This window comes from Festucalex cinctus, chromosome 2 (assembly GCF_051991245.1).
Source record: "Festucalex cinctus isolate MCC-2025b chromosome 2, RoL_Fcin_1.0, whole genome shotgun sequence".
In the NCBI taxonomy this organism is placed as follows: domain Eukaryota; kingdom Metazoa; phylum Chordata; class Actinopteri; order Syngnathiformes; family Syngnathidae; genus Festucalex; species Festucalex cinctus.
In genome coordinates, this window is record NC_135412.1 from 2309620 (window position 1) to 2337216 (window position 27597).

The 27597-nt window shown below is 39.2% G+C and overlaps 2 protein-coding genes across 3 annotated transcripts; one reads left to right on the plus strand and one right to left on the minus strand.

The window, feature by feature from the left end:
* Positions 1-27597, plus strand: LOC144013357 (transcription cofactor vestigial-like protein 4). Of its 2 annotated transcripts, none has more exons than XM_077512101.1 (6): positions 1-96; positions 21261-21411; positions 23244-23406; positions 23760-23985; positions 24089-24203; positions 25129-27597. In XM_077512101.1, exons 2-6 carry the CDS (start codon positions 21330-21332, stop codon positions 25338-25340), a joined length of 798 nt encoding a protein of 265 aa, XP_077368227.1. In that variant the 5' UTR covers positions 1-96; positions 21261-21329; the 3' UTR covers positions 25341-27597. The 2 variants fall into 2 exon arrangements, with proteins under 2 accessions (XP_077368227.1, XP_077368226.1); XM_077512100.1 differs by lacking the exon at positions 1-96 and adding an exon at positions 20467-20871.
* Positions 2553-18581, minus strand: syn2a (synapsin IIa). Its single transcript, XM_077512098.1, has 11 exons — positions 17869-18581; positions 9235-9292; positions 9022-9113; positions 8763-8919; positions 8567-8656; positions 8400-8462; positions 8152-8294; positions 7995-8069; positions 6749-6851; positions 5173-5319; positions 2553-5108 (listed from the first exon to the last, which is right to left on the minus strand). Exons 1-11 carry the CDS (start codon positions 18222-18224, stop codon positions 4974-4976), a joined length of 1419 nt encoding a protein of 472 aa, XP_077368224.1. The 5' UTR covers positions 18225-18581; the 3' UTR covers positions 2553-4973.

Genomic DNA, 27597 nt, shown 5'->3' on the forward strand with positions numbered 1-27597 from the left:
ACACCGCCGCTACCCACAATGCACCTTGAATTCGAGACGCGCACTTCGCTTATTGGAACCGTGTCTACTAAAAGGCAAAGCCTGAAGTCATCCAAGGTGGTGTAATCTTATCTCTACTAACTGGCGATTGGTTAATGTTCTATTTCTGCATTTTGAGGGGCCACGCTGACTGGCCATAATGAAAACAGCCCAGGCCAAATGTTATACATGACCTGGCTGACATTTAGTGGGTGTTGCTTTTTTTCCTGACTTTGGTGTCCACGTGACCTCTGGCAGTACACAAAGTCAGTCATTTTGATTTTGGGAACACGATTGTGGTTTTCCTCCAAAAGAAGAGATCAGTGTGTTTATCTTTGCTGCTTGAGCTTCTGAGGTTTCCGTTTTTCCTATTTGGCCAACTGAAGACTATATTATGATAATTTAGTTGTCTTCCTTTGTATCGGTGTTGTTATTGATTGGCTTACCAGAATGCCTAAAAAAAAAAAAATAATCCTTTGTTTTTGGAGGAAATATATCGAAACAAAACATTTTGCAGAGAATTTGGTCACTTTTCTGGTCGTACTGGAGCCATCGGAACCAGGACTTGGTGGGCTTTGAAAAGCCGTGACAACAGTGGATTATGTAACTGCAATGACGGTTCTTTGGTGTATCCAGCAGGTGGCAGCAATTTTCTGTCTTTTCCCACGGGGTTGTTAAATGCATTTAGAGTCTCTAACAGTTAGAGACAGTTAAAGAACAGCTTTTATGTATTCAGTTAGAGTCTAACTGAATACATAAAAGCTGTTCTTTTCTAAACCACAGGAAGTGGCAATGCATGCTGCCAGTTCCAGTTAATGATCAGACCCATTAAAAGTGTTAATTGCAACTTTTCACAGTAGCAGGCAGATGGTCCGTGAGCTCTTTGCAATAAATTAAACCCCTTCAGTTCAGATGCTCGGTGAGGACACTTTTGGGCCCCTTTATTATCAGTTTACGAAGGCTTGAATGGTTTCTTGTGTCATAAACTTTTAGAAATGATCAGCCAGAGGATTCTAACATGAGCAAAACAAAAGCATCTCTCATGGTTTGATTTAGAAATGTGAGCATAAAACGGGTGTGTAAATTTTTTCATTTGAGGGCCACATACAGAAACTCTGTAGGATGCAAAGACCACATGTTAGGAAGAGAAATTGTGTTTAGTCCTAAGAATTATACAAATCATTTATTTGCGCTTTTGCATATTTTTGCATATAGAAAATTGCTACAGTATATAAACCATTTTATTTGTAATATGGCAATAGGGTTATTATAGTTTTGGAATTTTTCATTTGTTATTTTTATTAGTTTTCAGGGTAGTTCTGTTAGTTTTTATTAGTTTTAGTTCTTTAATAAATGCTTAGTTTTAGTTAGTTTCAGTATTAGTATTAGTTGTTTTTTTTACATTTTTTTTTTAATGTGTATTACTTGTGTGTAATATTTAAAAAACACAATAGGAGCGATGTCATCTGAAGGTGCATTTCTATTGGCTGTTGCTAGATGACGTCAATTCTGTGTGACATACTTTCAAAAGTCATTATTCCAGTTTATATCAAAATTAGGGGTGTTAAAAAAATCGATTCGGCAATATATTGCGATACTACATTGTGCAATTCTCGAATCGATTCAATAGGCGGCTGAATCGATTTTTAAACTTCCATTTTTAATGGAAAAATATTCAACAAAATGTTTTACTTAAGGTTAGGCTTCACACCTTAAACATGGAAGAATGTTATATTAATGGAACATTAAGCCTTAATATTTTGTTTTAATGCAGTTCAAACATGAAACAGATTTCAACCTGTATAAGACTCAAGTTTCAGATAAATAAATAATACATTTTCATACAAATCTTACACTCTACAAGTTTACTGATTAGTATTTTCTAAATTTGAATGAAAAAAAATCTCAACAATCGACTTATAAATTCGTATCGGAATTAATCGGTATCGAATCGAATCGTGACCTGTGAATCGTGATACGAATCGAATCGTCAGGTACTAGGCAATTCACACCCCTAATCAAAATAAATCTACTAAAAATCACACCAAAGTTATAACGGACATTTTTGCTCGATAGTTTTAGTTAGTTTTGTAAACATAAAGTGTAATTTTAGTTAGTTTTCGTTTTTTAAAAAGCATTTTTATTTTATTTCGTTAACGAAATTGTTTTTTTGAATTTTAGTTTGTTATTTTGTAAATAATAGCACCTGTGTATTTCGACACCCTCCATTCTTACTTTTACCATATCCAAACGTTTTTGTTTTGTTTATTTTATTTGAACTGAGTCAAAAGCCATTTTTAGCATATGTCGCGGGCCACAAAAAAAATGGGACGGCGGGCCGCAAATGGCCCCCGGACCATAGTTTGGACACCTCTGAAGTAAGGCCTGTGATTGACTGGCTACCGGTCCAAAAGTCAACTGGGGATCAGGTCCAGCTCACCTTGCAACCATGAGGTTCAAATCCTATAGAAAATGGAGCAATTTATGTCTTCTTCCAAGTGCTTACTCGCAGCAGTCAATGACACCAAAGTCAATTGTGTATTGCAAAGGAAACTTTATTGCCATTGACATAGGGGACTCAACTTTCTGGATCTTCCCACCGTGTATTGTATTCCAGTCAAGGTTTAAACAGTCCAACAGCAATTCGCCTACTATGACCATCAACGTTTACAGTCCGGCAGGTCCGAATAGGTTTTATGTGACCAATTAGGCCCGAAAGCGTGTCCACTTTCATCAGTCAGACACTTGGTACCGCAAGTGCGTGTTCCCTTTGAAATCAATGTCATGGCATATTTCCTAGTAAACAGTACGACACACCCATAAAGCCGCAGGCATGGCTTGCACAAGGATACACTCACGGATACACTTGATAGAACTTGCAAAACAACCGCACACAGAGCTTGCGGAACAGATTTCTTTTTCTTTTTTTTCTTTTTTTTTTATCGTGATGATAGTTCTCTGCGCAAATTTCTTTGTCCAGATGATTTGGTTGCTATTTCAGTTGTATCGCCATTTAGCTTTCAAACGGAGTGGGCCGCAGGACAAGAGACGACCAATCGTGACGTTTGCGAGAACATGTTCCGGATGACTATCGGAATCGATTGCACGGAAGAGCTGATTTCAAATGAAATCTGTAATAATATCACAAATAAATATTGCACGTTCTATTCCACTCACAAGGAGGAGTGTGATAAAGTGAGCTGGATCAAGTCGAAGCTAACGCTCTGTTGCCATGGCGACACCATTATAGATTCCCACTGCATGGTCACAGAAGGACATTTTGTGGTAGATTTAAATTTGGACATATTGGATAGAGGATGCAAATAGCGAGCGCCAATTTAATCCAGCTGTATTTCCTTGGCCATGTGATTGGTCACACATCAAACTGTTATGTTAAAGGTGCACGATGCAAGATGAGACTCAAATTTGAGTGTTAAAATAACCATATTTTTCACCCGCACGTTTTAAGAATTGTATAATGGACAGGAGGCACGACTGTTGCCCCTATTTTTCTGTAAAAGGAAAAAAATGTTGTAGCGTTCGGGCCGGAAACTTTAGCTTTTGCCCTGAGCATGACGTCATGCGCGTACACGCTATTGTCCCTGTTAGCTCTCGCGATTGTTCACGCAACTTCACGGACAGGACAGCGAATTCAAGATGGACTTGAAGACACGTCTCAACCCCTTGTGGAGACTCCACGGAAGACAAAGAGAAGTAAAAAACTTCGGAGCAGCGTTCGTCAGGTGGAGAGAGCTGAGAACTATCCTGGGGATGAAACGGGACCCACAGCTTGTTGACTTTTTGCTAAAAAGGTAAAGACTTCGTAACCAAAATACGATAGGGTCTATTTATGATTAGCAATGCAGAATAAAACTACCACACGGTCGCTAACTAATGTCTCCTCACTTGGGCACATTAGCAACGTTTTGCTATCCTCAATTGACGTTTGGAAGGTTGTAATTACGTAAGCTTTTGTCACTCAAAATGACTTTCACATACAAAGTAACTTGAAGATTAATACGTTTCTTACCTCTGTAGACATTATTAAGCCTACGAAAAAGAAGTTGTGATCCGTGTTGACGTTTGCTCGTCCTGGCCGTGTGCACGTCGCTGGGCTCGATTCCACGTTTCGCCAGAGGGGTCGCAAATGTGCAAAAACTCTGAATCTTGCATCGTGCCACTTTTAAGAGTGCAGCTGTAACTGCAAATATATTTACACCATGGGTTAAATAAATACTGTATTTGAAATAATTGTATCTTTGGTTCAAAATCATACACGTATATATTTAAGCTGATGATCAATTTGAACTATACTTTTATAATAATCTCTTTTCCCGTGTCTGTGACAGTACTATTGAAGAAGCATGTATGGATTGGCTATGACACATTTTCGATGCATGAATTAGCACGTGGGAGCATGTCTTAGAACCACACTGTTACAAGAACATCCCTCTTTAGCATCAGTCATGCAAAACAAAAATAAATATCTATCATTTTACGTATGAAAATAAATCACCGAAGCCATACACACCCAGGTACCGTATACATATTAAGAACAAGGTTCCACAGTTTGAACACTAGCGAAAGATACACAGCCAAGTATAAAACAGAAAAGAAAAGGTCAAATCAAAGGCTCACAGCTGGTCAAACAAGTAGCACAGAGCGGCACTCAACTCAGTGTAGGCACAATCTGCTTCTGACGTCACCCACAGCAGCTCTAAAGAAAATCCACAGCTACTGAAACACGTGTGACCGATACAAGCACGCAAATCAACAAGTAGACAGTACATGAGGACTCTGCATAGAGTTAAAAAACACAGTCCAGGGTCCCACTCAGCTGCGACGAGCTGAGCACCCACCCGGCCGCCCCAGTTGTGATCCTATAGCTATCTGCATCCACACACGCGCGCTCGTGTTCAGCTTCAGGTTGATTCTGAGACCTCGTCTTGGCTCACTCAGTTAGCCTGGACTGGTTTCGGACCCACGGCCACGCCGTTACAGTCGAGGATGTACTGCAGACAACCTTGAGGAGGGCGGCCGGCGCCGTTCTTCGTGGTCTCGCCTATGATTTCCCCTTTCTGGCCCGTGCCCTGAAAGGATCAAAAACGCTTTGTCATTGCGGGAAATTCGCATCGTATACGTGCGAGCGTCTACCTGGGATGGCTGCACTGTCATGGGTTTTTGTGGGGCGTTTGCCTCCTTCTCCGCGATCTGATTCATTTTAGTCAGCACCATGTCAGAAATGAGCTGCCTGTCCTCGGACTGGTGCTCCCCCACCAGGGGCATGGATGAGCCCACCACCTGCATCATCACATTGACTGCATACGTCATCACGTCCACCATCTCACATTGTGGCTGAAACACTCGAAACACTTTAATTGAAGTAAAAAAAACAAATAAAAAAAAAAAAAGGGCCCATAGATTTTGCAGGGGAACTGACTGACGACGTAATTGTCAGTGTTAAATTTCCAGTGTTCGATCAAATATGCAAGTAAGCAGTGTAGCAGTGTTATTATTTTAGGATTAAAAAGTTACACTGTCAGAGTAAATTTCTTTGGGTGTTGGATGTTGGGTGTAACCTGAATAGCACTACCTCTACCTCATTTCGGTGAAGGTTGATTTCCATTTGTGCGGTTCTAGCACCCTCTGGTGGCTAGTTTATTATTATGTAATTTAATTTATACACAATAAATTATAATACACAATAAATTCTGTCAAGTAAATTTCACTCTATTTAGTGTGGGACCAAATAGACTCAGTTTTAGTGTAATATTAACACTTGGAAGAGAGTAAAATAAAGAATTTGAAAAAAATAAATAAAAGTGACTCAAGGGTTGAGGAACGAGCTCACAACCTTCAGCTTGGGAAACGGCTGATTTACTCCCTGAGCCACGCAGCTCCTGCTTTCGATTAGTATATGGCTCATGTCAGCTGCATCTGATTCCACGATCGTATGGAATCTTCCTTAAACTCCAAGAGACCAAAAACGATGTCTTTGGTCTCTTGGAGATAAGCAAACAATAAGAGGGGCATAGCTCAGGTGGTAGTGTGGCAGTTCTTCAACCCCTGAGTGACTTTTTTTTTTCTTTTTTTTTTCAATTTTTGATTGTATACTCTCTTCCTAGTGTAAATCTTAGCCTACTCTAAAACTGAGTCAATTTGGTCCCACTTTAAATAGAGTCAAACTTACTCTACATAGAGTCAAATTTACTCAACAGAATCTACTGTGTATATAAATGAAGTACCGATTAACATAGTCAAATGTAGTTGTAGAGTTAAAATGTAGAGTTACAATTTTAACACTGGCCTTAGTGTAGAGTACTTTCAACACTATTATTCGGTGTTTACCAGTGTAGATTTTTAACACTATACAGAGTTGGAGTAACACCGGTTAAGTGTGAAAAAAAAATAACACTTTGAAAAGTGTCAGTTTTACACTCATTTGTGTGGACACATATAAACACTTTTCTAGTGTTTGATTTAACACTCTTAGTGTTAATCTAAGACTGGCGATTTTGCGGTGTAGTCCTATATATGAAGTTGTCAGGCTTTCTCCCATATTGCAAAAAAACATAGGGACCCTATTCCTATGGAGATTCAAGAGCGGGTTCATTTTTTGATAAATGCTCCATAAGCCCCTCCCCTCGTGTTTAATTAATTGTACTTTCTACCACAGCTTGTTTGTAATGATGTATTCCCCCAGACGTGCGCTCATTTGGGAGACTCCCACCTCTGTGATGTAATCTCTTCCATCCTTCCCGTGAATGGCCTTGACTGCGCAAATATCCAGACCCCCAAAAATCTCGGAGCAGGTGTCAACCCACAGTTTGTATCTGAAAAGAGTCAAAAACGCAACACGAAACTTGACTCAAGTACAGCATCTGAAGCTGTTCTTTTTAAGTACTGTATCAGTTCATTCCTCCCCCTTTCTTATTTTACTCTCATTAGGCGTTTATCCACCAACAAGCCCAGGAACATTGAATTCTGGGTAAAGGGAGTTCTTGGTTGTAAAAGTTCTGCAGCGTCTTCGAGTTCTCTGTAATTAATTCAAATGAGGTGGATTGAGCCCAGCTGATGTAAAAACAACGCCCCCAAATTTGACCAATCAGCCGTGGCCATTGTAGCCCGCCCCCCCCTCAAAGTTCCTGCCTGGCTCAGCAAGACCCTGCTGCTGAGATAGTACAGTCAAACCTCGGTTTTCGAGTGCTTCTGTTCTCGACCAAATCGGTTTTGGACCAGAAAATCCGAGAATTTTATGTCTCAGAACTCGTCCAAAAAAATCGGCTCTCGACCAAACTGAAAAAAAAGCCGAGCGTACCTGAACGCGACCCACTCGGGAGAAAAAGCCGAGCGTACCTGAACGCGACCCACTCGGGTGCCGAGCTAACTCAAATGCCCAGGATGCTTCCTCTGTAGCACATTCGTGTTCAAAGTTCGTTCGGAGCAGACCTGTTCATTGTTATTTACGCAAATCTCACTGGTTTTTTTTGTTTTTTGTTTTTTTTAAGTTTTGCATCGTGTATTAGCCCCTAATCATGTTTCCAAAGAAAGCAAGTGCATTTTTTTTCATCATTTTAGATAGGATATCTTCTATTAAAATAAAACTGTCTATTTGTACCCTTTTCTATTTATGGTAAACAATATACAGTGCAGTTTATGGTGTAAAATAGTAAAAAAAATAAATAAATAAAAAACTTGGAAAAAGCTTTTTTTAGACTTGGAACGGATTAAAATTATTTACATTAATTATAATGGGAAACATTGTTTTGGATTTCGAACAATTTGCTTTTGGAACAGCCTTCTGGAATGGATTATGTTTAAAAGGTTTGACTGTACTTGGATGGCCCCTGGGGAATTTAATTACCCTGCTAATTGTTGTTGGTGGAAAAACATCCAAACCGAATTTTACCAAAGTAAACTGAAAAGTTCTCCAAAAGTTCCAGCGGTGGAAAAACTCCTATTTTTTAAACACCCACTTGTCAGTCATGGCCACTTGTTCCAGCATGGCCGAGCCGGTGTTGGTCTTCCAGTTGCCCGACATAGATGTTCTCCTGGGGTGACAAAGCCTAAACATTAGAACAATTCCCACCCTCTTCCATTTAATTTGAGCTATGAAAGTGTTGTCAAACTTACATGTAGGCTTTGTAGTCTGCGCCAATCTTCTGGATTCTAATATCATACTTGGACTCAATGAGCGGCTCGGTGGTGGTGTACGTCTGGGTGAGAGCCACGACACTGGCTATGTCCTGGAACTTATTGTGATTGTCAGCCTTTACCTGCAAATCCACACACAAGTATGTTTTGAATGCAAGATAATTGTAAATTTAATTCAGCAAAAGGTCACAATAAGGTAAGCGTCGTAAACTGTGGAACTGCCAAACCTTTCCGATGCCAGAGTGGGCGTGTCCAATCTTGACAACCACAGGGAAGGATGGCATGCTCACCTATAAGATATGAAAGGTAATATTTGAGCATTAACCAACAGTGGATAAATAATGCCGAGTGTCACAGATTGATACAAGAAAGAGTTGCTGCTCTTCGTTCTCACCATCTCCTTGTAGTTCGGATAAAATGTCTGCTCAATCAGTGGGAACTTATCAGCACCCAACTTCCTGAATGTGTTGATAAGTTGGGCAAACTGGACACACAGAGAAATATACCGTATTTTTCCATTTTTCAAGTGAGACAAACAAGCGCAAAGCACGTCAGGATCTCGCAAACGATGACGGCGTGCCTCGCCTTACCGCCCAGGGCTTGTCACACAGGTTGTAGATGGACTCCAATGAGTTCATGCTTGGAACACCTCCGTACTGCAGACCGATGACGAGGTTGCGGAAATCTTCGTTCTGGGTCATACTGAAGGCATGCTGGCGAATGAGCACGAAGTCTGGCTTGAATGACCTAGAAAATAAAAAGAGAGACGGATGCGACCACAAAAAGTCAACAACAGGCAGAATAAGGTCATCGGCACTATATTTAGACATCCGTGTTAAATTCCCATACCTGACGACCTTGGTGCCATTTCTGAAAGCCTGCATCGTAACACTGCATGTCCCATTGGCCTGAGCCATGACGCTGATCTCACTAAACTCCGCCTGAAGGGTTCATGATTACATTGGCACTTGAGGACCAATATATATATATATATATATATATATATATATATATATATATATATATTTTATACAGACGTGCTTAAGATGGAGACAAACTGACCTGTTCCACTTTGACGTCATAGTCGCCATATATTTTCTTCCCTCGGAATAACTTGGCCCTGAGTTGAAATAAATGGAAAAATGAATAACACGACATCTTACAATTGACAAGCAAAAAAATGCTACATTCATCATCATTACAGCCCGTTTCAAACAGCGCAAAGAAGGAATTGCATGAGCGCAAGATTCCACATATTAAACCATCACATTTAGTTTGTGAGGATTTTTTTCTGGGTTAAAGTTAGCTAGCCACCTGGGATTAGGGATGTCACGATAAGGGCAATATCGTGATATCGTGATATTAAAACTGCCACAATATCGTCGGCGTCATGTTCACAATATTTAAAAGGAACACATCTGTTAAAAAAGTCAGGTTGATTTCCATTTGTGCAGTTCTAGCACCGTCTAGTGGCTAGTTTATTAGTGCAATTTAATTTTCATTAGGGTTGTTTTGGCCTTCTATGTTTAAAATCTATGCTAATGGTCAGAAGAAGGGGAACGTAATTTGCTTGTGAAGCGATCAATATGTGGAGGAACTCAATGTGTGCATGTATTAACAAGTAAGTGACACAATATTATTAGAGATAGAGCACAATGTTGTGCTTTTTTTTTGTATGGCCTCTCTTTTTTTTTTTACAGTATTGTGATATTTTTTAAATATCACCAACGCCCCTACAATATCGTGATAATTATCGTATCGTGACCTTCATATCGTGATAATATCGTATCGTGATGTTTGGATATCGTTACAAGGATGTAACGATATCCAAACATCATACAAAAATAAGGTCACAATAATGTAAAAAAAATTAGCTCATACTAAATAAAATACACATAATATTGTGCCTACAATAACACGTAGCCCGTAGGCAGTATCTTATTTTGAAATGACTTAGAACCATCAAAAAGCCCAAAACGGGTCACAATACTGCCTACAGGCACTTACTTGCTAATGCAAACACATTGAGTTCCTCCACATATTGACCCGGTTCACAAGCATATTACGTTCACCTGACGATTAATGTGGATTTTAAACATAGAAGGGCCAAAACATGCCTTGTGAAAATTAAACTGCTCTATAAAACTAGCCACCGGAGGGTGCTAGAACTGCACAAATGGAACTCAGCCTGACCTTTTCAAACAGATGTGCTGCTTTTAATATCGTGATATGACGACAGCGATATATTGTGGCAGTTGTAACATCGCAATATCACGATATTTGTGATATCGTTACATCCCTACTAGCCACTGTCTCATCTCAAAATACTTTTTTTATGTGAAGACACTTTCCATAGAGGACAAACGCATGCACGTTGTATTCAGAATCAGCGTATCATTGGGTAGTATTAAATAGCCACACACAGAAGTGAAGTAGTAGTGGAAGAGATGAAGACTTGGTTGGAAATGAGAAAACGAGCCAATTTTAAGTACCTTTGTACTGATGGTAGTGCTAACACAACATGGAGGCTGCCAGTCCTGGTCCGGTCAATGGCAATTGATAAAGATGTTTTTGCCTTTTTACAGGACGGTTCACCATACAAATGATTTTGTTTTGAAATTCTTATTTCAAGATATATATATACACATTTGCTGTGGAGGCTGATCTGATTTCGTAGCAACCAATATTTGTTTTTGAGGGTGATGGAATGAGGCCAGATTGTCTATGTGGACTGTTACGTAACTTCAGAAAGTACTGCACCTTTCGTGAGCAGTGAATCGGGTTACTGTGTATTTAAAGATCAACATTAATATTATGAGGACATTATCTTCTTTGAGGGCCGTTTCTCGAGGCTAAACATCCGACTGGATCAATATATGAAGAATGACGAGCACTTACAAAGACTCTCTTACAAAATATGATGAAATGCTCAGCCTCTCCATAGAATGCATCAGAAAACATGTCGGCTGCCATGTGTTGTGCTCTTCCTGCCTAATTCCTGTGGCTCTAAAGCTGAATAATTCATTCAGAAAGCAATTGCAGTGGTGGAGATTTGTTTGACTTTGGTGGAAAATAAACCTTAAAACAGGACTCATTATAGGTGCGTAAAAAAAAAAATGTTGCTGATGGAGAATTAACTCTTTTACTGCCATACAATATAAAAAAAAACAAGCAAAAAAAACGGTAATGATTTTGAGCATTTCAACTCATTTTTCAGGGCAAACAGAATATTGTGTACTTTTACTACATATACAATGTGGGTACCAAATGAAAGATCACATGCCATTCTTTCATTAGAAACAAAAAATCTTATTCTGTTGGTTAGTAATAATTTAAAAAGAGGTCATTTGAGTGACATTGAGCAAAAATTGAAAAGATAAGAAAACAAGCTTTTTGTGAAGATACATTTTCTCCACAACGGTCACTTTGACACAAAATATTTTTGTTTTGTGACGCGCTACAAATTAGGTTTAATGTGACAAAGGCTTTGATCGTTCACGCCCTCCTTGAAAACGTTTGATTTCATTCAATTTCATCAGATTCCGTCACGTTTCATTGTAATTCCGTACACCGGCAGCCCCTTGAAAAAGAGATTCAATGCTGCCATCTGCTGGCCATAACTAGTGTTTTTGATTCCACAATCCATTGACCTAGGCAGCACTCCACTTAGATGTTGCACTTCCCATTGATAAAAAAAAACAAAAAACCTTGTTGACGTCATTTAACGTTTATGGCAGCATACGTCGCGCTTTCACTCATCGTTATTAAACGTTTTTGGCAGTCAAAGAGTTAAATAGATAAGCGACAGAGTGTTTTCCAAAACATAAATCTTAGAAACGTGCACATGGATAATGCAGGGTAAAGCCTGTGATTTCTGCTTGCTGAAAGAATTATTCTATTCTGCACTTGAAGTGGAATTATCAAATGCATCCCTACCATTGACGACAAAGTATTAAAATGTATAATTATAATTACAGTTGTTATTATGATTGAGCACCTTAACTCATTCAGTGCCATTGACGGCTATACACGTCAAAGTAGGGCTGTGCAATTAATCGAAATTCAATTATAATTTCAATTATTACACTCCACAATTACAAAATCAGCATAATCGCAAAGTGAAAAGATGATTGAGTTGTTTGAATTTATACATTTGCACCTTTTTTTAATTTTAAAATAACTAATTTGATCAATTTTGTTTCATCCAAAAGGAAGTTACATAAATATAGTGTTTTAAATAATTTTATTTGTCTTAATATTTTTTTTATTAGTTTTTATATGTTTAAAAATGTTCTTGTTTTGTACCAAATATATAAAAAAAAATATTGCCCTACTGCACAGTGCATATGTTGCACTCCAACTTTCACCTTTTTGCCAACATAAATAAATATATATTATTATAAATTCTCTTTAGTCCAAAACTTAATTATAGTGTTTCGTTTTTTATTTTTTTTTATTTGGTCCTAATATTTTTAAACGCTTAAACATTTTCTTGTTTTGTGCAAAAACATAAATAACCGTTTGAATAATCGTGATTTCAACTATTGCCAAAATAATCCCAATTATTATTTTTCCCATAATCGAGCAGCCCTAAGTCAAAGATCCATTTTTACTGGGCTGGCAGTGAATGAGTTAAAAATTGGGTACTATGCATAAATGGACTTTCCATTAAAAATTATTTATATGTACAATTACTGTAGGTCAATTTTCCCTGAAAATGGACTTATGTACTCTAGTGTAATTTCTAAATGGTAAATAAATACCAAATTTTCCCTCAACGTCTTAAATTGAAGCCAAATGTCCTCACATATGCATTACATGGTTTTAAATACATTGGTGTTTAATGGAAAAGTCAGAATCCCTCTGCCACACTGTCAAAACACTTGTGAGCCTGACTGCGTGCACCAAGAACATCATCCAGCGTATTAATATTCTCCACTACAGCCACATCACTAAAAGCATCCTCAGTCCAAGGTTTCTCACTCCCCTTCACTGTGGCCGACATCCAAAAAGCATTCAAGTGGTTATATACCTGATCTACGTCCCGACATGCTGCATATGCTACATTTTCTCCTGCGTGGTGCTTAAGACGCCTTTGCGTGCACACCAGGGGAGAAGCGAGAGCACGATTGCAGCTGTTTACGTGCATTATTTATATGTCGGAGGAATCGATATGGGTTCACTTTGACCTGATTCAAACATTAGATCGCGAGCAAATGGAGCTGGGATATGTTTTATTGTGGCTTTGTGACTGCATTTGATGATCAGGATCATCAAATAATACCAATTTAATGAAAGGCTAGTATGTTAAAGCTGTCATTGTAAAAATGTTGACTGTTATAATTCTTTGGATAAGGAGATGTTAGTACTGTAACTGGGTATTGCCGCCAACCTCACGATACGATACGTATCGCGATACATATGTATCCCAATACGTGATCTTCAAGGCGATACGTATCCCAATATTTTACGTTCATTTACTTGCATTTTATAATAACAGTTATATGTAGGGGTGTGAATTGCCTAGTACCTGACGATTCGATTCGTATCACGATTCACAGGTCACGATTCGATTCGATACCGATTAATCCCGATACGAATGGTCACGATTCGATACCGATTAATCCCGATACGAATTTATAAGTCGATTGTTGCGATTTTTTTTCATTCATATTTAGAAAATACTAATCACTAAGCTTGTAGAGTGTAAGATTTATATTAAAATGTATTATTTATTTATCTGAAATTTCAGTCTTATAGAGGTTGTAATCTGTTTCATGTTTGAACAGCATTAAAACAAAAATAATAAGGCTTAATGTGCCGTTCATATAAAATTCTTCCATGCTCAAGGTGTGAATCCTAAAAAAAAAAAAAAAAAAAAAAAAAAAAAAAAAAAAACGATTCTGCCGATTATTGAATCGATTCGAGAATCGCGCGATGTAGTATCGCGATATATCGCCGAATCGATTTTTTTTTAACACCCCTAGTTATATGTGTATATACCTAAAGGAAATGTTTATTATGCTGGATGACAAAAATGTTTTTGTTAGTAGCTCTTCTGGTTTCCCACCAAGCGGCATGCCTGCTCTAAATGTGTTCGCACTGCAGAGCAAGGAAGATTTATTAATAGGCATGAGCCGATATGAGCAAAAAATATCAAAGTATTAAAATTACAGCTCTAAGATGTGCTTATTTGAAATATTTGGGGAAATAAAAACAGCATTTTTTTTTCATGTAACACATTCTATTTCGTTTTTAAACAAAATATACGAGAATTGGTACATTAAGACACGTGCCATGTTAAGTTTAGAAGTAAATAAATGTTGATATTCTTCCTCTGCTTTCATTTTTCTTAGCAAGACTGTGTGCAATCACTGGTGAGCTATTTTTGCATTAATTGAAGGCAATTAACTTCAAAGACGCTGCTGGTTTTTATTTTTTTTAGGTACAATGCAAGCTGCAAAGGCAAACGTTAACTGCCTATTTAAAGTTAACGAGCAATAGCGATTCTGACACCTGCGTATCGATACGTGTATTGTAATGAGGCCCGCAAAGATATATTGCCGTATCGATTTTTTGAGCACACCCCTAACTGTAAGTGAGAACTTTTGCCGAGTTATAAAATACCCCATTTTGTCAATTTATCATTGACTCTTATGTTATTGGCTGGGGGAAATAAAACCTGATTTCAGCCAATATAGTCCTCTGTGACATGATCCAAATATTACAGTCTCTCTCTCTCTCTTTTTTTATTTTTTTTTTATTTTTCATGGAGTGTATAATAAAATGTCAGTCGGCAATCAGTTTAATGTTAAGTGAAAGAGAAAAATGCTCTCCTCACACCACAAGAGCAATTTATAGCACAGTCTTCCTGGAACCAAACAAAGATCCATGGATGACTTGCAGAATAATCTGAGCTCTTTATTTGATCAGTGTTTTTTATCTTGATGACTTTACCAAATAGCTGCACATAATAAGATCTTCCAGTTAGTATGGACAGTATATCTAATTGCAAAATACCACAGTTTGAGTGCATGTTACCACTTGCATCTTATAGAATAACAATATAGTATGTCAGACACCAAAATCTTTTTACTTCATATGATGTTCTTCTGCACGATAGAGTAGCTGTCTGTATACATCGTTTTTTGTTTTGTTTTTTGTTGTTGTTGTTTTATCAGTGATTTACAGAAAGTAGGCGATGGTAAAAGTGAAGCTTTCTATTGTATAAGCCACTTCACTTGGGAACTTATGTTTATATTTATTCAGAACCCCCAGTTTAACTCTTTGACCGCCAAAAACGTTTAATGACGTATTCTAAAATCCTCATGAATGCTGCCAAAAACGTTAATTTACGTTTATTACGTTTTTGGTTTTTTTTGCTTTTCTCTCAATGGGCAGCGCAACGTCTTGTGCTGCGCTGCCTTGTCGCTAAACAAAAAATATTCGTGTCAAAGTCACTATTGTGCAAAAAAAATGTATCTTTTCATAAAAAGCTCGTTTTTCTCTTAATATTTTTGTATTTTCACTTATGTCACTCAAATGACCTAATTTCAAATGCTGATTACTAAAGAACGGAATAAGGTAGAAACATTTTTTTTCTCATGAAAGAATAGAATCCAATCTTTTATATGGTATCCACCATATTTATGTTGTCATACCGCACAATATTCTCTTTGCTTTGAAAGATGAGTGAAAATGCTCCAAATCGGCTGCCACCGTTGGGGTTTTTTTGGATAACGTTTGGCAGTCAAAGAGTTAAGTAATGTCATGGTGATTATGATAAATAGAGAACTCTGGACTTTGCCACAAAATCCTTTGAGAAACCTAATTTAGTTGAATGGAAGCATTATTTCAGTCCGAGCAGGTCTCATTTTTGCATCAGCCCAATGACGTACTGCACTGCACGAGGGTGCCAGCATTACAGAGGACAGAAGCCACTCAGCAAAAGCCATAAAAATAGATTTCATCAGCCTAATGCATTTGCCAGCAGCTATATGTTGCATCTTGCTATTGTACGACCAGAATTCAAAGTATTGCAAAGATGTGGAAGTGTTCCTGAAAAAAAAAAAAAAAAAAAAACTCTCTTGAAAAGATTAAAAAACAAATACATTTCAATTGTGTTTACAAGTTATATGTCCCATTACAGATAGAAAGAGTTTTGAAATTATTTATCTTATTTAGTTTTTTATTTATCACAAAAATCTGGTATTTGAACAGAGGTACAGTACTGTATTATGACCGACTCCACAGCAAGTGTGTGGCTTTCCTCTCACAGAAAAAATAGTAGCTAGCTAATGCATAAGCTTGGCATCTTGCCTGATCTTATTAACATTGATCCAGGTTTATTCAAGACGAATGCTCTGCCCTCCTCGCAGAAATTGCACTCTCCGGCCTAAATCCAGCTGCTATCCTAACATTCGCAATCGGGTGATGTGGTTTGAATCTCATCTTATTGCAAGGTCGAAATTGCTGTAACTGTTCAAAGTAAATCAGATGAGCAATTCTTCCTTCTGGATTGCACAGCTAACATTTTGTGTTGCGGTAAAATATAGGAAATAATAATAATGATGATACTCGGGGTGTGAATTGCCTAGTACCTCACAATTCGATTCGTATCACGATTCATAGGTCACGATTCAATTCAATACCAATTAATCCCGAATTTACAAGTTGATTGTTGTGATTTATTTATTTTTGACTCAAATTTAAAAAATACTAACCAGTAAACTTGTACACTATAAGATTTGTATGAAAATGTATTACTGATCTGAAACTTCAGCCTTATAGCTGTGAGCCACTGAATTTAACAGTCTCATCTTTGAACAGCATTGAAATAAAAAAAATCTTAAGGCTTAATGTTCCATTAATATAACATATTGTTAACTCTAACCATAAGTAAGACATTTTGTTGAATATTTTTCCATCAAAAATGGATGTTTAAAAATCGATTCGGCCACCTATTGAATCGATTCGAGTATTGTGTGCTGTAATATCGCCATATATTGCCGAATCGATGTTTTGTTTTGTTTTTAACACCCCTAGATGATACATTCGTAAATATATAATGAACTCACTTGCATTGCTGTAAAGGGAACCAAAAGTCGGTTGTGTAGAGAAATAAAAGCGGACGAGTTTACCATCTGAAGTGAGAGCCTGCCCTGAGATGATTTCAGCTACCGTACATGTGACATTAAATCACTCCTGTGAAAGATGGTAAGCCTTAATATAGCTCAATTAGTCGTCACAAAAACTGGCAAAGAGCATCCACGATAGAGTAAACAGTATTGTGCTGTCGTGTAGTGTGAGATTCTTGTATGTTAGTGCAGAGCAGGTCATGTGATCTGTGTGGAGGGAAACCCCATTGATGATGGGGGGGTGGGGGGATGGGGGGGAAGCACTGCAGTATTTTGTCTTGTTGCAAGCGTTGATGCAACCTGTGGAGCATCCATTTTATAAACAGACACATTGTTTGGAAATGTTGAGATAGTCAGAATGGCACCGATGAAAAAAAAAAAAAAAAAAAGCTCCTCACTCTTTATGTGATGAGTGGTGGGATGGGGATCGATATGTGTTTTAGTCTCGGCAAAAATTAAACCTCAAGATCCTTTCCACGCTGCTTCATAGAGACGTGATCACTCACCACATCGATACATTAGCAGGCTGCTGAAGACTGAAGATAAAATAGTGTCTTACCACTCTTGCTGCTGTTCGTCGATGACCAGGAGAATCTTGAACTTCTTGGCTGTCGTGACTGACGTTTGCTCCACGAGCCCAGCCGAGGCAGCCGTCTGCTTGACAACGTTGGTGATGGAGCTGAAGAAGCCGGCTCCGCTCGATTGAGCCGGCTGAGCTTTTTTCTCGGGAGCCGGGGAAGTGGCTGGAGGCATCGGCCCGGCTGTGGGGGACTTGGCAGGGGCGGCGGCGGCGGCGGCGGCGGCGGCGGGCGCAGAAGCCTGAGCGGGGTCAGGCCTCTGAAGGTCCGTCATGTAGCCATTGGGCAGGTTGGAGATAAACGTGCTGTCCGAGAGGCGCCGTCGCAAATAATTCATGGCTGGAGCTGGAGAACGGAAGCGGCGGCGGGTTGCGGAAAAGCTCTCACTGCTCTCGGTTGCGCGGCTGACGACGGCTTGAGCGCTCGGCGTAAATCTCCCAGGGAATGTGCTCCCTTCCAGCTCGCTGGAACATCCTCAGAGCTCCCACTCACTGGTGGTGACGTGACACCCTCCCTCAGCCAATCTCCTCGCTTTGTCTGCACCCTCCTCAGCCATCGCAAAGGATGCTGAGGCTTGTGCCACTCCTCTTCTCCCTCACTGCATGATGTGCTTCTTTGCTACACCTCCCCCACACTAGGCTGCCCATCAGGCATGCTGTATTTTATTTTATTATTATTATTATCATTTTTTACACCTGCTGCAGGAAATGCTAATGTTTCCAGTGGAAGCGCGGGTGTGATTAGAGAACACAACCGTCTCACGCCTCTCTTCCGTGTCCTTGTGCGACATTTGTGTATGTGTGTAAAGCTCAGACTTGAAATCTAAAATGGCTGGTCGGACATGTGGCCACTGACGTGTGCCGTAAGCGCAGCCCACTGAGACACAAATGCAGTTAACCGCGAATCCCAAATGAATGTGTTGATGTTCATGTAGGCCCGCCGTAGATTGTTTTCTAGTAGAACGTTCTTTTCAACCTCTTTGATCTAATTCTGCCGTTTCAGTGCCTTTTACACGTGAACATTCATAAACGAATTGTGTCATAAAAGAAATCGCAGCAAATGAAGTTATGTTGAAAAGAAACTTCATGTCCTATTTTTAGAACACTTTACTCTGTTTACCCTGTCTTATTATTGTTCTTCTTATTATTGTTATTGATTGATTGATTGCTTTACATCTGCATTTTGCACATCACACATCCTCACACAAAAGTGGACATTTGGTTTCAGTTAGAAGTCATGTTACTGATGCTATTCTTCCCAATGAAATAAATAGCACTTCGTTTGACATTATGTTGCTAAGGAGAAGAATAAACGGATCAATAAATCAATAAGTTGTCACCCTTACAAATAACCAAAGTCTGACTGGAAGGGAAAAAAAAGAAAAAAAAGTGTCCTCTCAAGAGGTGCAAGACAAAATGGCGGTCTTACTAGGTGAAAACAAACTCTCTGCTCATTGAAAAGCACTGGACTTTGGAACATTGTAATTTGATTTGTGAGGGTTATTTTGATTTCAAAACATGATAAAATATCATTTGACTACTATAACATAATTGGTCTAAAGCTAGATGATTGTCCTGACAGCCAAGAGGCACTTTTACATTACAGTATTAAAATAACGTAACATTATTAAAAGTTAAAGAATCAAAACAGTGTATGTATACAGTCCTTAGGTCATCTGAATATTGTAAATTATGCTAATAATTAAAAAACAAAACAAAACGGTTCCATAGAATATTAAAATGGGCGACGTACGATCTAAAACATCAAAAGACTAGCATATAGCACGTTAGGTATAGTACGGAGCTGGTTGAGATCGCCTCGCCTGGCCAGTCAATCTACAATCTTTTAATATTCTATACAAAGAGTAGGACGTCACATTTGCGTCAATAATTTCAGCGGTTTGGACAATTTGAGTGATGTTTCGCCCATTTTTATTTAGTTAACCTTTATGCTTGCTCTCCTGTTGCTGAGAAAAATGGGTAAACGTCACTCCATCACTTTTCGCAATTAAGCCAATGTTCAGCCATAGTCCATGTCGAAAAACATATAGATATAATTCCATCAAAATGTCTGGAACATCCAAGTCCAACCACATAACTTTTAAGCATGATTTACTGAGAGCTTTGCATGCTAGTCACAGGCTAAAGCAATACGGTACACAGTTTGTTTTCACCGAGTAGCAAAACCCACAGAAATATCAGAAACGCATGGATGGTTGGAACTGTCTGTGACAAATATGATGCCTTTATTAGAGCTGCAACTCATTTTAACTTCTTCTTCTTTCAAGCAGCAATTAATCCTGCCTTTGACAAGTATACTTGCCAATTATATTTTGTGGCAAGATGGGCTAGATTAGAATCTTATTATGCTCCACTGTAAATTTGAAACTTGGAAACAACTGTACTGATGCACAATCACCAGTAGGTGACACCATCGCCCCATTTTATATGAAATAAACACAGTTCGAGACTCCATGGGAGTAATGGCTGCATTTTGTGCAACCTACATTTTTTTTTTATATCATTGATTATAAAAGGATGCGACAAGGCAAATAGGACGGCGTCTATCCTGTCATTTGGTAGATTCTGTTTATAATATATAATTATTGAATATCGTGTGTGTATTGAAATTTTGACATTTTCTAAAATGGCTGGCAGTGAGTGAGTTTTAATGTAACCAACTATAATATTTAAGCAAACAAGAAAACAAGCAAGTACGCAAACAAACAAACATCAAACAAACAAACAAACAAACCCCACCCCCATATGCAGACGCGTTCATAATTCTTCGGAAGCTGTTGTCGTGGCGTGTCTCCTCCAGTAGGGCGCCATAGAGCTCTTTGTCCGCATACGGAGATAGACAAGTTGGGCTAAACATGTTTATGTTGTGTCTGGGGAAACTAGACGATTTTGTACAAGTCACTGGCGGCCAAAGCTACTGATGCTGGACACAGTGGAGGCACCGCCGCTGAACTGAAGTCGTGGGTGGGTGTAGTTGGATAGAATAACAAAAGACAGACGATAAAGTTGGCGACGAGCTGGCGGCTAGTTAGTGCGCATGCTAAAGTTAGCTAGCAAGTTTTATTATTAGTACAAGTGAGACATTCGACCGCTAATCGTAAAACGGTGTTTAAAACGTGTGATTCTTATAGTGGCAAGAAATAGACTACCAGTTTAACCGAACGTGACAAATGAAAGACGAGCTGGTGGGTTATAGCTATTAGCTTATCGTTGTTTTCGTTGGACGCCTTTAAAACATGAATAGATTCCCAACTACCGTCCAGAAAACGCACACTACTCATGTTAAAGTACTTGGAATGTTATTCCCGAAAGATGTTAACGAGTAACCAATTTCCCCAACTTCAATTCTTTAGGAAAGAAGTTTGTTGTCTTCGCCGGTGTTGCCTGCTAGCGTCAATGTTAGCAGCTAGCCTGTTCGTGTAATGCTGTTGCCTAGAATGGACCTGTTGAACTCTCAGTACCTGGACAAGATGAACAACAACATCGGGAGACTGCATTATGGAGGTGACTTTCTCTTTTAATTCGATTTGGGAAATACATATGTCGAGTTAGATTCTCTGTCCTGAACATAACAGGTTTGAACAATACTGCTATGGAGCGCTCTTCTAATCTTAGCAATGTGAGCGTTTATTTATTGCAGCGAAAATAGATATTTGCCTGACCGGTAACTCGCCACCTAGCGCTCTTTTGCCGTGAATTGCGCGAGAACTCCAAGTACAAAATACATTTCAGTGAATGTGTACTAGCTCGTGGAATAATGTGTTATGCCCCAATAACGAGCGGACGAAAGCCATACACCACATAATGGTGAAGGCTTTCACCCCTAAAGTGTGGGGTCACGGGTTTGAATCCCGCTCTGTACATCCCCCACACAATTTCTTAACAACCTGTATGAGGTTTAGGGTTAGGCTGGTATTGTCGAAAAGACCCTGAGAGTTATGGTTAGGCTGGTAATGCCGATAGCCAGGCCCTAAGTGATTTGGTAAATAAATACATAAATTAATAAATATATATATATATATATATATATATATATATATATATATATATATATTTAATAGCACGCAACACAATGCCAAATTTCACAGACAACTACAAATAAAAAATAAAATAAAAAAAATTATGCCTTTTCTCCAGGGTTCACCAATTCCGGTCTTGGAGGTCCGGGTCCTGCAGGTTTTAGGTGTTTCCGCCCACTAGCACACCTGATTCATATAATCATCTAATCACCATGCCCGATAACGATCCTGATGTTTAGTATCAGGTGTATTGGTAGGCAGAAACATCGGAAACCTGCAGTACTCCGAACCTCGAGGACCGGAATTGGTGAACGCTGCTTTAATATATATTTGTTTACACAACCAGCACACAATTTTTATCTTATATAAATTGACGTGGTTATGTGAAACAATGATTTATGTAAATCTGTTTGCAGGTGTCTGGACTGGACTGATTGCTTTATTTTAAGGGCTAGATACACCAATCCGACGTCGGGAGTCGGACAGCGTTGGGTTGACGGCATGCACCTTCTGATCAGTGTATTAATTACTGTCATAACGTCGAATCGAGTTGGAATACGTCAGGGGGGCACTGTAACGTGCACAATGCCGCATCGTCCAATCAGCACGAAGTATTGTACAGAAAGTCCCGCCTTTCCCGAGTAAATTACCGTGGAGCAATCCTAGATTGATATTGTGGATAACTCCCTTGATTGAATCACAATATTCACAATATGTGTATTTACGCCATTTTTCTACGCGACATGCCGGCGTCTGTGCCGACGCCACAGGGTAGGCGTCAGTCACATTTGTCCGACGTCGACATTTGTGTATCTAGGCCTTTAAAGCCAGCAAGGTTTGCCTCGGTTTGGTGCACCGAGTAGCATGGATGTAATGGTGGAGTAAACAAGTTATAAGCAAGCTAAGATGCTAATGCTATTTTCATGTTTATATTTTTTATAGACAATGATGATTGACTGACATACTTTCCTCAACCATGGGCCCATTTTTTCCTCCTCCTCCTTTTGCTGGGCTTGGACATTTTCATAGCAAATGTTTTTTTTTTTTTTGTTTGTTTGTTTTTGCCCTGCAATTTAGTGACTCCTTCACTAGATGGTGCCATAGTCTACCACAATGATTTATTGTCCCATTTTCATCCAAGGTGACGCTTGGCATTGATGTTCCTGCCATGTATGGTAGCAACTATTGGGTGAGGCTGATAATGCCGGTACCATTTGTGGACTTAACCAGTTTGCTGAGAGCTTATTAAATGAAGTGTCAGCTAGCTAATATGCCTGATGCACTGTTTTATTCAGATTTGATGATTTATTCCAACAGATGAGTCCAGGACACCCTCGCTGCCCTCTGCTATATCAAACATAAGCGGGCCGCCTCCTCTTTGCCCAAGCAAACGGAAGTATGGCGATGAACAAACGAAGGACCAAATGAATTGTGATGATGACCACGTGACCAAAATGAGCAGATTGTTCGCAACTCACCTGTAAGTTCCTTTAGTGCAAAGACTGAACTCTCCTCTGCTGCAATGTTTCACAGCATACATACTTTTCTATCCTGTACAGCAATTTGAAGCTATTGCTTCTTTAGCTGTACTTGTCAACATGTTGAAGGAATTCTCCTGGTCCTATTGTGTTTAAAACGGCAATAGAATTGACCCCTGACAGATTATAGGTTGTTATATAAAGGGCAGCTAGCTCCTTCGACATCTCATATGTGATGGAACTATGTAAGATGTTTAACAGAGGCTCTCCTTATTGAGTGGCACACCAGTCAGCAAGTCAATGGGTTGAAATATGAGACTGGCTGCGGTGGTTTAACACTTCTGTACTCATCAAGGGCTCGTCCCTCTGCTGGAGACTCCCGCAACGAACACTGGAGCATGAGCCGCAGTCCTGTGGAGCACATCAGCTCTTCCTCCAATGGTCTCCATGGGAACCATCTGTATGCTTCCATTTCTGGCTACGCTGTGGACCAGCCGCTGGCTCTGACCAAAAGCAGCCTTGACAACGCAGTCGGGGGCAGGGAGAGGTCCGTTGTCAGTGCAGCCGTTGAACGGCAGCAGGTACGGTGGTCCTCGGTCACTTTGTTTTATGGGAGAAATGTGCTTGATTGAACGTCCTAATTTTGTTTCACTAAATAATGTATTTTTTTTTGTAACCCTCCAGAATCGCCCCTCTGTTATTACCTGTGCTCCTGCAAGCAACCGCAATTGTAAACTCTCTCACTGCCACATGAATGGCTGCTCCCCGAGCGCAACTTCTGATGAGAGAAAGACCAATGGTAAGCTGTGAGCAGTCTATTTTGTGTGCATATAATACTTTTTGTATACGAGATACGTGTGGTCCCTGTTTTACAATATAGTTCGATTCTCACAGTGGCAACCTAACCTGAATTTATACGCAAGTCGGAAGTTGTTCTGACAGTAAGTAAGGTGGGAACTGTGTGTGCCACCTCACAAAGGCATTTCCGTCTACCATCGTTGATGATGCCCACCTTTCGCTGAGTGCTTCCGCATATTCGTCGGATGCTTTATGACGCAAAGCATCGCAAAAATACACAAAATAAGAGGGACCATCTGTTCCGTACTCGCCTCGATCGATGGACGTAAACATGCTTCAGTCAGTGCTAAGTCTGTGTATTTATTTGAGGCTTTGCGTCGTATTGTGCAGGTAGCCAAAGTTGGGTGTCGCTAACGATGGGAAGAGAGCGTGGGCGAGTAGCTAGCAGCTAGTTACGTGAAATTTGTGACCTTAGCCGCGTGCTGTTGTAAACTGAAGACCCTATTTACTAGATAATAAAACTAACTGCTGTATGTTGATACAGGAAAATACAACAAGGTGGCTTTTTGTGACACTCAAACTATGAAATATGATTTCAATGGCCATTTTACTGGTTGAAAATTGTTCAGTTTACTTTGGATGATAAGGGGAAAAAAAACAAACAACCAAAACGGTTGGATGTCTATTTTACTACTAGATGTCACACTTGCCTTTAGCTCTATATGATTCTACTGTTTGTATTTGCAAATTTGTTTTTGCCCACACTTAGGGAAAGCAAATGTTGTTCTTGTTCCTAAAAAAAAAAAGTCACTTAATTCAACTTTGATAAAAAAAAAAAAAAAAAAAGGATGTATATATGAGCATGTATGAACATAATATATGTACACGCACGTTTGTGTTTTTTAACACAAACATTTTTGTCTCAGCTAACACAGTTTGCGATCCTGTGATTGAGGAACACTTCCGCCGTAGCCTGGGAAAGAACTACAAAGAAGCAGAGCCCGTGACCAACCTGGCATCCAACTCGGTCTCCATCACAGGCTCAGTGGATGACCACTTTGCCAAGGCGCTGGGAGACGCCTGGATCCAGATCAAGGCTAAAGGTGGGGGTCCCCAGGGCCCAGAAGCAGATCCATGAAGGAAGGAGTGGAAAAAAAGGTTCCCAATCACTTGTGGACATCATGTTCACTATCTTTTCTTGCTGAGTATCAAATCTTTGCGGCCAAGAACAATATAAGACATGATTTTCGTCTTACTGAGTCAAAATTCCACTTTTTTTTTTATCTGACCTCTTGCCTTACAACAGAACGTTAACTAGACAAAAGAATTGTGGCAAAATTGGCTCCAATGACAGCTGTGAAATTATAAATGGATAGATTTTTGAATTGATAAGAAAAGCAGAGCGAACAAGAAACAGTTGCCACTTTTTTCAGAGCCTATGTTCTGTTTAAAGGCCCAGTCTGCCGGTTTCACTCAGGAAAATGCACTTTTTAAATACAGGATTTAAACAAAAAAAATGCTTCTCAATTTACAGATCTATGCTTTTCTTAATTTCTGGTGGTGATTTTGTCCTAAATCCCCACCCCCCAGCCTGTATTTTGCCATTTTGTGTTTGTTTTGTAAACACAGAAACGTCCCGCTGTTTACAAAACAAACACAAAATGGCAAAATACAGGGTGGGGTTGGGGGATGTCTCAGGACAAAATCACCACCAAACATGAACATAAGCCCAGATGTGTAGACTGAGAAGTAGTTTGTTTAAATCCTGTATTTAAAAAGTGCATTTTCCTGAGTGAAACCAGCAGACTGGGCCTTTAACTGCCTTTTGGAGCCAAAGAAATTTCTCCCTGCCTTTCAGTTTGTAAGCCATAACACGTTTTTTATGGCTTAAATGCATTCGGATTCAAATCCTCACCACTTTTGCTTCTGTATTACTTGAACATAATGTTCCCTGTCTCATTTGCACTATTACATTTCTAATGGTTTATGAAACAGGTTCCCATTTTGTGATTCTGAACCTTTATTTTTGTTTGTTGTGATAATCCAGTTGATATTTACTTCCCTTGCTTCCTAATCCACTACGTGCCCCTGAACTGGACTCCACTGTTAAATAATTGTAATTGCCTGTATGCGCTCTCTGACGTAGTAATCTAATCCTAATAGAAGTCTAACTCAAAAGCATGTTTCAAATAGCTGGATTCTATCACAAACCTTGCTAAATATTTTCTCAGAATTTATTTTTTATCTAACATTGTAGAAAATATTCACTGCTGGTACAGTTGTACTCAATATATATATATATTTTTTGTATCTGTTTCACATAATGGCAGGAGGTTTGCATCTTGGCCTCCTTTAAACCACAGCCTCTGGAAAGGTTGTCTGAAAGCAGTTTGCTAGGCAACATTGCTTCATTACGCCGCGTAGCGGGAAGATACACCTTTTTGCATGAGACTGAAAGCGACTCAATCGGAGCTTCTGTTCGCACGGACTCTATTTATTCTTTCTGGGCACGCCGGTTTTCTTGAACTTTTGGAAAAGTAAATTTTCAATTTCTTTTGAAGCGCATCGCCGTTGTGCACAAAACAAGTTTTCTTTTAAATGCAGTGTGGCGTGTTTAACTCACAATTAGGCAACAGACCTGACAGAACTGTCAACCCCGACTATCAGTCGCATCCTGTTGGCATGTTTGAGGGATGGAACTGACTAAAACTGAGTCATCGTTTGACTTTGACAAAAGGTATGGTCCTCAAGTTTTTTGTTTTTGATAGTTTATTTAAAAAAAAAAATTTTTTGTCTATGATCACAGTAGTAGTATGTGTTGGCCAACACTGATTGACGGGATTGTAAATTCAAAAGAGTTTAAAAAATAGATATATACAGTATATATACCCTGTGATGTTCAGTGAATCCCCATACGTTTGTATTAATCGACATTTTTGGAGCTGTTACACACTTGTCTTTATATTTTACTGTACTCTTATGTGACCATCATTGCGCGGCGCGGAATGATCATGTGTATTTCGTTTGTATTGTGTGAGGGATATTTGGATGTAGCATGGAAGTTCCCTATTCTCTTACCATGCATTTCATCTTTTTCTATCACTTGATGACTTTTTTTCCCACAGTTATGATGAACGTGCAGGAAACACATCAGTCTTTTTGCACGAAGAGCTCGGCAAAGTGTCAGATGTCCGCGAGACCAGTTAGGAGTCTTAAGATTTCTGTGCATACCACAGTGGGCTGGAGGGACGGATAAGATTGTCACCGATTTGACTTGTTTGACACAAGCAGATTTTTCATTCAAATATTTGGGCTGTCAGCCCATACGTATTTAATTTCTTTATGTAGACAGACTTTATCACAAAGTTTTTTTTTGTTTTTTTGTTTTTTTTTTT

Coding starts and splice junctions, on each gene's coding strand:
- LOC144013357 (XM_077512101.1), top strand. CDS start 21,330: ATGCTGTTGCCTAGAATGGACCTGTTGAACTCTCAGTACCTGGACAAG. Junction 21,412..23,243: donor CGGGAGACTGCATTATGGAG/GTGACTTTCTCT, acceptor TTATTCCAACAG/ATGAGTCCAGGACACCCTCG. Junction 23,986..24,088: donor CAGCCGTTGAACGGCAGCAG/GTACGGTGGTCC, acceptor GTAACCCTCCAG/AATCGCCCCTCTGTTATTAC.
- syn2a (XM_077512098.1), bottom strand. CDS start 18,224: ATGAATTATTTGCGACGGCGCCTCTCGGACAGCACGTTTATCTCCAAC. Junction 9,114..9,234: donor ATGACGTCAAAGTGGAACAG/GTCAGTTTGTCT, acceptor TGAACCCTTCAG/GCGGAGTTTAGTGAGATCAG. Junction 5,320..6,748: donor GAAGAGATTACATCACAGAG/GTGGGAGTCTCC, acceptor GTGATGATGCAG/GTGGTGGGCTCATCCATGCC.